General features: G+C 39.1%; 1 protein-coding gene across 2 annotated transcripts; it reads left to right on the top strand.

Moving 5' to 3' along the window:
• Positions 1 to 1339: 1339 nt before the first annotated feature.
• Positions 1340 to 10588, top strand: LOC121872661 (synaptotagmin-7-like). Of its 2 annotated transcripts, none has more exons than XM_042375620.1 (9): positions 1340 to 1886; positions 2644 to 2804; positions 3307 to 3504; positions 4482 to 4613; positions 5027 to 5249; positions 6434 to 6603; positions 6824 to 6988; positions 7497 to 7634; positions 7958 to 10588. In XM_042375620.1, the coding sequence occupies exons 1-9, from the start codon at positions 1880 to 1882 to the stop codon at positions 8138 to 8140; spliced, it is 1377 nt and encodes a 458-aa protein (XP_042231554.1). In that variant the 5' UTR covers positions 1340 to 1879; the 3' UTR covers positions 8141 to 10588. The 2 variants fall into 2 exon arrangements, with proteins under 2 accessions (XP_042231554.1, XP_042231545.1); XM_042375611.1 differs by having other exon boundaries at positions 1343 to 1886; positions 6431 to 6603.
• The last annotated feature ends 2762 nt before the right edge of the window (positions 10589 to 13350 follow it).

Here is a 13350-nt window from a genome sequence, read left to right on the forward strand (position 1 = left end):
TGTATCTAGACAGTTGTCTCTAGCGACCGGCTCATCCACGCCATCGCCGTTGTCTCACGTGAGGCATGCACCGCCCGTTCTGCCTCACATGTGCCATGCAACCCTGCAGACAACAAGTCTCCTACACCGCCTGGAGGGAAGGAGGGAGTATTGTAGTGGATTTCTCCCCTACAAACGCTGTTTGTCGCTGAGTAGCCGACCCCGTGAATTCCCCAGTGTATGCCTCGTGGTCTGGGTCAACCAGCGCCGCCATACATCACGGAGGTCAACTACTAAGCCACGCCTACCCCCCGCTATTTAAGACCTGACCTCGTGGTGATCTCTTTCTTTTCTACCTATACCAACCAGCCAGCAACACCACCACCTCCGCTGCCTGGCGGTCCTCGCTCCCGCCGGCGAGCATGGCGACCCACAAGCTGTCCTCCTCTGAGCACCCTCACCAACCAGCTCTCTCTACATCACGCTTGTAACCATGCTGCCTTCCCAGCACCAAGCTACATTGTACATCCAATACAACATGTATACAGAGAGCACATTGTGAGTTTCCTTTCTCCAACCCATCCTGAGAGAGAACAAACAACCATACCCCACAATACTACTGTATATACGTTTCCTGACCTAACTTGACCCAACCTATTAACGGACAATTAATGAAGATAATCCAATCTAACCATGTAAAATTAATCTTAAAGTAAGCTAAGTTGTAGTGGCATATCTCTTATATATCCGAAGTATGTCCAGCTTTGTTTTAGATAGACACACACACACACACACTATCTCCTTCACATCCGTTAGAGTGGCAGCTGGCGCTTTTCCTTTTTCCAGATGCTACAACTGAAGATCGTGACTATTGTCTTGTCTGCAATACTATATCACCAGTACTCGAGATAATGATGATGTTTATTTTTTGTAGAGTAACATCTAAGTCAAAGTTTATCACTAAGAAGACACATTTGTCGCTAATGGCTAGACGTCTCCTCATCTACTCCCAATCAGATTTTTCAGAACAAGCTCCATCGCCACAACACTGTACATATGTGGTGGATGCTGTCACGAGGTCCTCTATAAGAGACGTGTCGTTGTTCACACTGGGATAAGTCCTTCTCGTCACCGGATGACGGACTCAACTGTGACGTTCATCCACGATAAATGCTTCTTTACAAACCATAAAGGTTTATCCTTAGCTGTTTCTATAAAGTATTCTAGCCTTAGCGTACAGGCGGTGTAACATCTTTATGCACCGGAAACTATTATTGCTCAACCAGTACGAGCTTGTGTGTGAAGCCTTTATTTCTGTTTTATTATTATGACTGACATGTTTACCCTTCCCTGGCTTTATTCAAAAGGTTCTTCCTGTGATCAGCTGGTGTGAGCCTAAAAGTGCCGAGGTGGTATGGTAGCCGGTCAGATAAAGAAACACTCTTTCAGTGGTAGAAACATCCGGTCCACCAGCTTGAAAAAGGGGGACTTGTCACTCGGCTGCCAAATAAAGCTTAATAAAACGCCAGCGGCCAGAGCGCTGGAGACAGAGAGCGAGTGAGGATTGTACAGAAACAAGACTCCAGAAATTGATACAACAAACAGATTTCAAAAAAAGTTATCACTCTACACCAGACAGAATATAAAGAGATAACTGCTGTATAATTATCGACGCCAATATCCTCGTCCCAATTAATTTCGATAACACTGACTAAAATTTTGATACCTGCAGATTACTGTACATACATCCAGCTGGTGTAGAGTTACTATTATTAGTGAGTGTTAAAACAGGTGGTCATCTAGTAAGAAAATGATAAATAGATGCGTTTTAATACACAAGGTGGTTATTTAATGCTGTGATTACGGGAATTTAAAGGCGTTTACGGCTAATTACTAGGCTATGGTGGGTAAGTACCGTATTAATTAATATTCCCAAGTAATGTTTGAGTACAAGGTTATTACGCCATATCAAGTCAGAGTACAAAGTTAACATTGCACTCAGGTTTGTCTTCGTGCTCAAGGGGTTCGTAACCTTGCAATAACCTTGTATAATAAAACCGTACTAACTTCTTGGCATACCAAAATCTGAACTTGATCTTCTCTTGTAGCATAATACTGTACGTTAATCCAGACATGTGAATCTTACAATGGAGAATTAGCTTACAAATATATAACTTCTTGAGCTACAAATATAACAACCTAAATAGACAGGCAAGGGTTGAACTTACTTGGGGTCATAGCTTAAGAATGAAGAAGTCACAAGTTCAGAAAATTGTCAGGGCAAACAATTTTCGGAGTGATATTTGTGAACTCTGGGAACAATCTGCCAGTGTTGTGACGGCACCAAGTGTGAGTTCATACAAGAATAGACTTAACCAACACTGGCATAGATATATATGCATTCTGGAGGGAGTACATGTTCAGTACTTGCCAACTGTGCGTAATAGAGACGTGACCGACCGCCAAAGCGGCTAACAGACCGATCAGTGGCGAAGAGGATAAAGTAACGATAACTATGAGTATGGTTAGGTTAATTTAGGTTCTTATATTGATTTGGGTTAGTTTAACAGGGGAAAATTAGATCAGGTTGTTCCAGGTTATCAGAGACGACATCCTCCCCCCATAATGCTATTCCACTGACATGATTACGTCCTGTGGTGGCAGTGGGCGGCGGTGATGGGGCTGTGTGGAAGGGGACGGTGGTGGGCGTGTCGGTGGCGGTGCTGATGGTGGCGGCGGTGGTGGTGGTCATACGAAGGCTAAGGGCGAAGGCTGACAAGACCCAACTGAGCAACCAGTACCAAGTGGTCAGCAAAGGTCCTCCTGTGAGTATTGTACGGCTGTTTTGTTTTATTATTTGTTATTATTTTTATTAATGGTAGTAGTTTTTGTAATATAGTAATATTAATAATACCTGTAGTAGTGGCAGTGCTAAATGATAAGGGAAGGAAAGTTTAGCAATGAGTGTCAGCTGTATCAGCTTGTTTAGTTCTGTTATTAAGTAATTGCAAAAGGCATCAAGCTTATCCGGGCAACTAGGGAATTTACAAAAAAAAAAAAAACCAGCAGAAAATAATGCTTGTGAAAAATAAAGTATAAATTAAATAGAGTATTACAGAATCTACCTTTTATGGGGTAAAGACATAATAAAAGAAACTAATTTACTTTTATTGTTTATTTGTTTTAATTTTATCTTTTCAATTCATTCATTTATTCAGTCACTAATTTATCGACTCTTGTATGTATTAGGCCTATTATTCTTTATTTTATTTAATCCCTTATTTTTTCCACTGTAGCTGTCTTTTCTAAAGATGTAATTCCTTACAGTTGTTCGAGAGTCAACAACCGGTGTTAGTGAGGGCACAGGTGGGCTCCCAGCCATGTGGGTTGGGCGTGGAGAGCGCGGGTAGTGGTGGTGGGTGTGCGGTGTTGGACGCGGAACAGGAAACTCACCAGAACGGCAAGCTGGCAGTCTTCAACCCGATGTGGAGGGCAAAGTCTGCCGACTGTCTCCTGAACCAGCAGGTGTGTTGTTTTGAACATGTTTGCGGGAATATAAACGGCCTTGAATTACAATAATGACCTTACCATGAAGCTTCCATTATTGTTCAGTGGCTGGGTTATCTCATCGCCTTCATTATTGATACTCCCACAGGATCGTGACTTTTCTGTTAATATTCTATAATGCAGAACATTTGGTTATCAGAATTTATATACTGTATGTACACGGTCTAACAATCAAGTCCCGACCGTGGAATGATTTTTGTGTACTATATCCTGAAACTTCCAACTTGTGAATGTGAGGCTGTGTAAGCGTTCAGATTATCAGTTTTGTCCATTGATGTTTTTCACATGAGGGTCAGACAACACCTCTAGATCGGCGGGTCCTTTTGTGGTTGAGTGAGTCTGTAAAATGCGTTCTCTTATCCCTTAGATATGGGGAAAACTTTACTTTAATCTTTGAGAGTTATTATGAGTCGATGTAAGAATTAAAATTCACTCTGTACTGTATAATTATATAAGTTCAAGATAAGATGAAAGTGCATCTCACGTTGCCATCGCATTTTCCTGTCACTTTCCATACTACAGCATCTCTGCTTTCACGGGTTTTATCTAGTGATACTCAAGTGTGTGTGTGTGGACACAAGGGTTTTTGCTTAATTGGTTGGCATCCTAATTGGCTGGACATCCTAAGTAATTTTTGACAGTTATTTAAAGTTATACACCTGCACAGTGCAGCTCATTAACACTTTAATTAGTGTCGCACTTAGGTATTTTGTTCTGTTGCGTTAGTGATAGCTCGGGTTGCTTCATACATATTCGTAAACTTTCTGTACCGTAACTTTGGCCCTAAGTCCGTCAGAGAGAATAACTTCTACTCAAATTATTTCCCATGACCATTTTCTTCACCCATTTATTCTCTATTACACCTTATTAATATCCCATCTCCCTTTTTCTTGACTTACTTGTTCATTCGTCCATTTTTGTTTGTTTGTGTACAGGGTGAGGGTAAAAGTGACACCCTGTCTCTCACTAGGACCCGTAATTCTCGCTCCGCCTCCATCAATTCTCTGGACACATTACCTGGTGATGTGGAGACCTTACCTGACACACGTCGGAGCTTCACCCTCAAGGTAACTTCCCATTCAAGGTAATTCGCCCTCAAGGTAACTTCCCATTCAAGATCAATTATACTACAAGGTAATACATCTTCATATTAACTATTAAGGTAACCCGTGTTTATGATTACGTGTCTGCAAGATAATTATTTTTTACTGTTCGGTAAATTATCCTCCTATTTTAATGATCCCCTCTCTGCTTAGTGGTGTTGGATAGAGTTACTCTGGACAACACGCTTCTCATGTGTTCTGGGCTTGAAAATTGAACATACTGTAGCTATGATAGGCACCTCCTCCCAAATTTAGTTAGATTATATTTTGGTTTTTTGCTATAATTATTTTATTTATTTAGTATTTACATTTTTTTTGGCGTTGCCTAAAAAAATAAGTTGTACCGTATTCTAACACCGACCTTGTTCGTTTGTCAGCGTGGACCGTTTGTGGAGTTCACAGTACAGTGGGCCAGCAGCACTAGCAGCATCAGTGTATACGTGGTACGAATAACTAGTCTGCCACCTAAGTACCGCAAGTGTAGCTGTACCCTCACCGTCACCCTCACCAGAGAGAATCACGTCGGGATCACCAGGGTGTCACCAAGACTCAGGAACTCCACACTCAACCCTGAATGCAATTACGTCTTCTCTTTTCCTGGTTGGTGCGGGTGTGTGTGTGGGGGGTGTAATGTGTGTGTGGGGGGTGTAATGTGTGTGTGTGGGGGATGTGTGTGTGTGTGTGTGTGTGTGTGTGTGTGTGTGTTTTATAATAATAATAATAATTAACGGTTTATTGAAAAAGTCGGCAGCCCGAAGGCTGAAAATATACATTGGACAAAAATGACTTATTACATACAAAGACCTGGGGTGGGTGGGTCGTTTAACAAAAGCTTTCATTACCGAAAGAAGAAGGAACATGAATTGAATATACAAATTATTATAGTTTACAGTTGATGGCTCGGGCCTGGGCTGGTCATGGAGACTCCAGGTGGTGTGGTGTTCACTCGTCCTCGGGTGCTGATAGGAAGGACCTCACGTGGTCATGGGGACACCGAGTGGTGTTACAGTACCCCACCCTACTGGGTGGTGTTGTGTTATTTCGTAGTCAGGTGTGAAGCCGACCCACTGTTGTTCTCAGGGTGGACTGATTAGCACCTCCTTGTCAGAAGACGGCGGTCAGTTTGTGGCTACAAGTTCCCAGGGGTGCTTGTCTCACTGGTAGGTCACGGCTCTCACTGGTACTGTCCAGTGCTGAATTCACTGGGTTAAACATTGTTCAACACTGGTCCCACTTCTTTCCGAAACGAAATTGTCACTTTTGATTATGTTGATAGCCCGGTGGTGAGGATGGGTCGGGGAGAGGGACTTGGGGAATGGGCCGAACATTCGCCAAGGGGAGCCGCTGCTTACAGGAGCAGCGCCTGAATAGGTCTTGACCCTCCGGTGGTCAGGGATGTGTGTGTGGGGTGTAATGTGTTTGTGTGTGTTAATCATGTTGTTACGTATCTTATCGTTATTTATTCTCGTCTCTATTCAAGTACAATATTTTTTATAGTTCTTTTATTTCCATTGTGCTTTTTTGTTCTTAATCAGATGCTTTGATTTTTTTTAAACTTTCATCAGAGTATAGTAACCCCTTGAACCACCCCCTAGCTTAACCTAATCTAAATAAAACGTAATCTAACCTAAAGTAACCTATTCTAATATAACCTAGCACCACCCTTCAGGTAGTATGAGGGTGTTTAATTATCAGGTGAAATAAAGGGTTGAGGAGTTAATCTTCAGTTGAACTAAAAAATAACTTAGGTAGTCGACTGATTCTTGCTTCACATACCCCAGAAGTGTCCCTCGAACACCTGCGTCAGAGTGTCCTGTTGTTCGGGCTTCAGATCAGGCGTAGTAAACACCTGCTTAATAAACAAGTTGCAGACCTTCGCTACAGCCTGAGTGAAGCCCAGCTTGAGCCTGACACCCCACGTACAGCTACTGAACCTTTCGTCCTCAAGAAGAAGGTGAAAGATTGCACCCTGAAGCCTTGTTTATCCTTAGAACTATGTAGATAAATAGAGAGATGTTTTAACTGTTGAATAAATTGATTTACAGATTGATAGAACCATAAACAGATGTATAGAGGGATGGATAATGAGATTGATGATGAATACAGGTATACGTAAGAGTGGATAGAGTGGTAGATAGGTACGGACATAATAAGACATATTTTTTGATGTACAGGAGACAACAAGCCCGTGGGCGAGTGTTGCTGGTGGTTCTGAGGGAGGTGGGGGAGAAGGAGCGTGGGGGCAGGTACAGGTGGTCACTCAGTACAAGGTGACCGGCACTATGCAAGCAAGAATCAAAGTGGTGGTGGTACGCGCCCACAGTGTCCTCATCTCGAAGGTGAGTTTTATCAGTTTACTCGGCCCCTTATAGCTTACCCAACAAAGCTGACAAGAGAAACTGCATTATTATAGCACTGGGTCAAGAGTTCAGATTATCAAGGCCCCATACAAGAATACGCTTGATTGGTCTACCTCAAAACAATTTCCAAAACTAACGCCAAAGCAACACATAAATCGTCTTCATTAGATGTATCCATTAGACACTCAGAGCGAAAACAGACAACGAAACTATTTACAAATATTCTGTATATAAATTTTGTCTCCAATACTCGGTACGATTATTTAACCCTTTGAGTGTGATGACTTAATGCCTTGAGTACGATGATTTATACCTTAGAGTACATTCAGCTTTCATGAGGTTAAACTAGTACAAATTATGATATATTCTCTCCCATTCCCTCTGTCTTTCTCTCATGCTCTTTCCCTCATACACTGTTTCTTTCATCCTCATTATCTCTCTCATATTCTCTTTCCCTCATACACCCCGTCTTTCCATTTGTTTATAGGGTGGCGGGGGAGACTATAGGATGGAGATGGTAGTGAAGCGCGGGGAGGAGACTCTCGTGGTGCATCAGACCAAGGCCGTACCAGGACCTAACCCAGTCTGGAACACCCCTTTTATATTTGACGTCGCCCAGGATAAGGTGAAGAACACGTTTTGTATCTGGTGTGAGGTTACTGTATCTGTAATGACGGTAGTAGTAGTAGTAGTAGTATGAGGTTAGCTGTGATGGTGGTAGCAGTGGTAGTAGCATGAGGATATTTGTGATGGTGGTAGTAGTGGCAGTAACAGTATGAGGATATCTGTGATGGTGGTAGTAGTAGTATGAGGTTAGCTGTGACGGACATGATAAAAGAAGTACTGTACTGCATTGAACTTGTATTCCAGTGAAGATTTTTATTATTTGGTTTTTAGCTCTCGAGTATCTCCCCTGTGCTGCCATTATAAACAGCCTTTATTCTGCAGGTCAAGGAGCATTGGATCGAGATGAAGCTCATGCGGTTTGGCATGATGAAGAAGACGAATATTTTAGGCCACATGTTCCTTGGGTTGGATACTACACCCACAGGCTCCCAGCAGTGGCAGGATATTATAGACTCGATGGACAAGGAGGTGACTACTTGGCACCCCATCATTCTTCATGACTGAGGCCATATGGCATTGGAGGTGGTTCCCAGGAGGACAAGCGAGGCGTGTTTACGAGTTAATGACACGTTAGACATTATGTAACCTAATGACCATGTTCAGTACAGTTGGTTACTTGGCGCCACCTGTAGTTCCAGATTGATTAAGAAAGCCAAGGTTTTGTATTCATTCAAGATTATAGAGGCAGTAGTATAGGTTAATAGTACCACTTTTAGAACTACTGCAGTTTATTGATGTAACTTTAGCTGAAGTAACTGTAGTTTATTGATGTAACTTTAGCTGATGTAACTGGTTTATTGATGTAACTTTAGCTGAAGTAACTGTAGTTTTTTATGTAACTAGCTGAAGTAACTGTAGTTTATTGATGTAACTTTAGCTGAAGTAACTGTAGTTTTTTATGTAACTTTAGCTGAAGTAACTGTAGTTTATTTATGTAACTTTAGCTGAAGTATGTGTAGTTTATTGATGTAACTTTAGCTTAAGTAACTGTAATTAATTGATGTAACTTTAGTTGAAGTAACTGTAGTTTATTGATGTAACTGTAGCTTAAGTAACTGTAATTTATTGATGTAACTTTAGTTGAAGTAACTGTAGTTTATTGATGTATCTTTAGCTGGAGTTTGATGAATGGTAAAGAGACCAAAATACTGAAGAGGTTATCAGTGACAGCTAAACTTAAGTAATACTACATTACTGTAATTATAACACTGAAATCCCACCATAGAAGATAAATCACAGAAAAAAGTATAGCACTGTATGATCCTCTTCACTCTGCTGGAGGGCCGTGGGTTATTGTAAAAATATACTGCTATAGTTTTTCTGTCTCATCTCACACAGTGGGATCTGGTGTTCATGATTTATGTGGTCTTACATACCTTCTTCAGTTAATGACATTAGTTTAACTGAAGTATTATGTGGTTTATGTGTACCTGAAGTTTATGGTTTTGGTTTAAGTTGTAAAGTATAGCTGTTAGTTACGGTCATAAGGGAGTGTACTATTAACGCAGCTGTACTTTGAAGTTTTATTACCAGAATCTTTGATACTCACAGTACTGTAATATATTAGCTGCACTTGAAGGTTAGTTATGTAGATAAAACAGACTTAAGTAGAAGTAAAATGCATATGGTTCTTTTGCTGACACAATGTAATTTTTGTTCAATTGGTAGAAAAGAAGCACAGAGAGAGAGAGAGAGAGAGAGAGTACTCTGATGCTGGAAATACAGATGTAATAGCAGAGTACTGCACTGTATATATGTTGTCTAAGAACCATCACTAGCTGTATAAACTTACTGCTGCACTTTATCAATGAGAAATATTGTTATAACCAAACTTGAATGAAGGTTACAGGGTGTCCTGGTTGCCATCAAGCAAGTTTTACAGCTGGATATTCTTCTGATTGCCAAACCACTTTTACAGAGTGGAAACTGGGTATATTACATAGGACTTCCAAGTGGCCACTTTGGTGGCAAGGTTGAGGTGCAACTCCCCGAGGTAATCAAATTTGCCCTTTTACCACTGATAACTCGACTGTTATGACCAAGGACTAATGACCTTGGTTCGAGCAGCATTCATAAGCTATAAGCTATTGTGGATATTCTTAAGTGTTGAGGGAATTTTAGCTACAGCCAAACCTCGAGTCCCAAAATTGGTGATTCAGTTGTGAGATGAAAGGCACAGTGTAAACATAACACTTTAAATAGACATATCATGTTGCTGTAAACAGATAATGGAACCCCCGTAACTCAAGTTGAACATTTTACCAGTGATCTAACTTGATATACACAGTGTATTAGTATGGAGTATTTTAAATGACATGTATGCAAAGATTCAATATGTACTGTACAGTATATTGTGTGCAAGTTGAAGATACTGTATCAGCAAATGTGTAAATACACCTTTTCACACATACGTTGAGACATTGTTATACAGTATACCTATTTGACAAATTTCATAACCGAATGACAGAACACATATCGAATGACGATCTAAATTAACTGTTGGTGGTATGTCATTCTCCAATTTTTATATTCTCAAACTATATGTAGACTGTTGGTTTATTGTTCAGGCTGTCAATTTCATAACTTATGTCAATCATTTCTGTTAGCATGAACGAACAGTTATTTTAGATTGTCATTTGATATGTGTTGTGTCATTCGGTTATGAAATTTGTCAAATAGGTATATAACAATGTCTCAACGTATGTGTGAAAAGGTGTATTGTTTAACTTGTCTTCACACACTTCATTTGTTTTCTACAATTGTTTTTCACCATTTTCCCACAATTTACCATGTATTTTTTTTTAATCCACCCATAAAAAGTGGTACTGGAGTAGAGGTGATACTGTTGATACACAGCTGACACTATGTATTATATTCTGGGGTGTATGTACTGTATACTGCATAGATTTTTATGTAGTAGACTAAGAAAACTGATAAAGGCATGGCAACAAGGATCTTGTGAAGATTAACCCTCAAACTATTTCACCTATTCTAACCTAGTGTACCTTAAACTAACCTTTCCTAGTTTAACTTAGCCTAACTCCCCCAGGTATCATTAGGCTATGTAATCATCAAGTGAAAGAAACTACACCTGCTAATCTTCATGTGATGCACCAAGCAGCTTTCTTCGTATATTTTGAAATCTACAGGAAATTTTCACTTACGAAGGTGTACATTGTTTTATTTACGTGTGCAATAACCAGAGCAGTTAATTTTCAATTGGCTGATGATTCAATGCAATGGTTCTGTTTTTTTTTTTTTTAAGTGCTTCGCAAATTTTGTGACAATAGGTCATTCCTGAAACTTGTTCGGCAACCATGCTACCCATTTTCAAGCAACTTCCAAACATTAACTGTCAGTGAATTGATCCTGCACAGGTCCCCTTGTTTGGTGCAATCTGGGAACATTAAAGGTGGGTCTGTGAAAGGTAATAGGTAGAGCCTTGGTTACATATGAAGAACTTTATACAGTTTTAATTGGGTGAGATGCTCTCATCCACCCATCTGGTAAACTACAAGAACCTGAACCATTAGCTTCTTGTAATTACGTTTATGGTCTTCCCATTAAACCATTCCCTTTTTGTTATCATAAGAGGGCAAATACAGTACGGTGTGTATAGTACTGTACACAGACACAATAACATAAAGCAATAGGATTTTGATACTATAGTTCCTCATTGCAGTATATGAAGACTTTATTCAAGCAAGAGCCATATCTACAGTCACTATTTTTAATAAGAAAGCATCAAATGATACAGTACGTACATCAAACATATACAGTATACGTATCAGATACAGTATACGTACACTTTAATTCAATAAGATAAATGCCAAGCTCTAATAGTTTGATTTACACACATTATTTTACAGCTGGTCACCCCAAAGAGAGTTTTGCCTCTTAGTTCTGGCAAGAAAAAAAAAGGCCAACAGTTCTAACACAAAATTTAGTATGGTACACAAAGCAACACTCCAAGATTCAAGTGTAAAAATTCTCGGACAAAATTTCAACAACTCGACACAGGAGAATATAAGAACACAGTATTTAGCTCAAAGTCACGGAAACCACGAGAAAGAATCGTCTTTTTACTAAATTTAAACACGGTGACAACATTGTATTAAATTTAATTTAATTTTAAAGAACCAAGGGAATAGCATTGTATTTTACCGATGTACTCTTAAGTTTTTTTGAACAAGAAATACTATACGGTACAGTACAGTGGGGTAAGCTATAACGAACGGATCCTACTACGAATATTCCTATAACGAACGGTTTTACCTATAAAATTGAGAATGCTATAACGAACGAAACTCCTACAACGAACATTATTTAAAATTTTTTTTTTTTTTTTTTTACTAATTTATTGTTTTTTTATTACAAGTATTAATGAGATTCTTTATTTCAGGGGTTTAGATGCATATTTATGCACTTTTTTACAATTTTTACAATTTTATATATTTTTCAGTGTTAAGTGGTTGTATTTGGGGGCCTGGAACGGATTAATCCTATAACGAACAAGGTTCTAGAACCAATTAGATTCGTTATAGCATACCCCACTGTATCTGTATTCTACCTACCCGACCATGCTCTTACAATACTGTACTGGACTGTACTTGTAAAACATTCTCCTTGTCCAATACAATACTGTATTGTACACTCTAAAAAAACCCTTTATATACAACCATGGGCTACAAACCCTACGATAAGATTAACTTTTTTCATTATGTTCTTTATAATTATCACTAGCCATTTGATATGTATGTATAGTTATATACTTTGCATCATACAGTGTCACATTAAACTTTGCATCATTTGGCCACCAACAATTTGTACCAAACATTAAAATATGGATTATTTGACCACCAATTAGTACAAAACATAGGAGTCACCACTTGGTAATTTCCCATTATAAAATGTATTGATCCATATAACATAACGGTTTAGATTTTTGCAAGTAACATATTTGTGGAATATTCTTGTCACAGCCAATACAGTACAGGCATCCCCCAATTTACAAAGGGCACTGTACTGAAGTGTTTTTCCTCCCCCTAGTCAGATCACTTTTTTTTCAATTGTGTGTTAAAAATTCAGACTCAAATTTCACTGACATATGAATGCTATATTACATGATAAACTGTATTTTATTTTTTATAACTTCAACAACCTGATAGGGCAATAATGGACAAAGCTACTACAATACATTCACAGATGAAATTATTAAAAATACCAGCAGTGATTCTGTTACTGGTAGTTAAGCGGCTCGCACAATCCTGTCAGCAATAACATTATGGTTTAAGAGATTGTAAATTATATACAGTATTGAGGCAGTTGCAGTATTCAGCTAACAGCTTCGGCAGTTGCAGTATTCAGCTAACAGCAAAGAAGCATGAGTGTATTATTTATAAATCAAAGTGAAACTGGAAATTCTATTAATCTTTTTTTTCAGCACAAATATTTCATTATTTTCTTTTTGACTGAGGAAAGTTTATTATCACTTTTAATATTAGCTGCAGTAGTGCAAGATATGCTAAATGTGTGAAATTTTCTCTATAATTACCTTTATTACTATCATGTCTAGTGGGTGACTTACTATAGAAACATAACTAGAGACTATAACCTGATACTGTACAGGTGTTTATCCCTATTACACACACAGCAATAATCATCATCGTTAAAGTACTGTATGTGTTTTCTTAAGGTTAAGAACAGAGGCCATA

Source organism: Homarus americanus, unplaced genomic scaffold (genome assembly GCF_018991925.1).
Source record: "Homarus americanus isolate GMGI-L3 unplaced genomic scaffold, GMGI_Hamer_2.0 scaffold55640, whole genome shotgun sequence".
NCBI lineage: Eukaryota > Metazoa > Arthropoda > Malacostraca > Decapoda > Nephropidae > Homarus > Homarus americanus.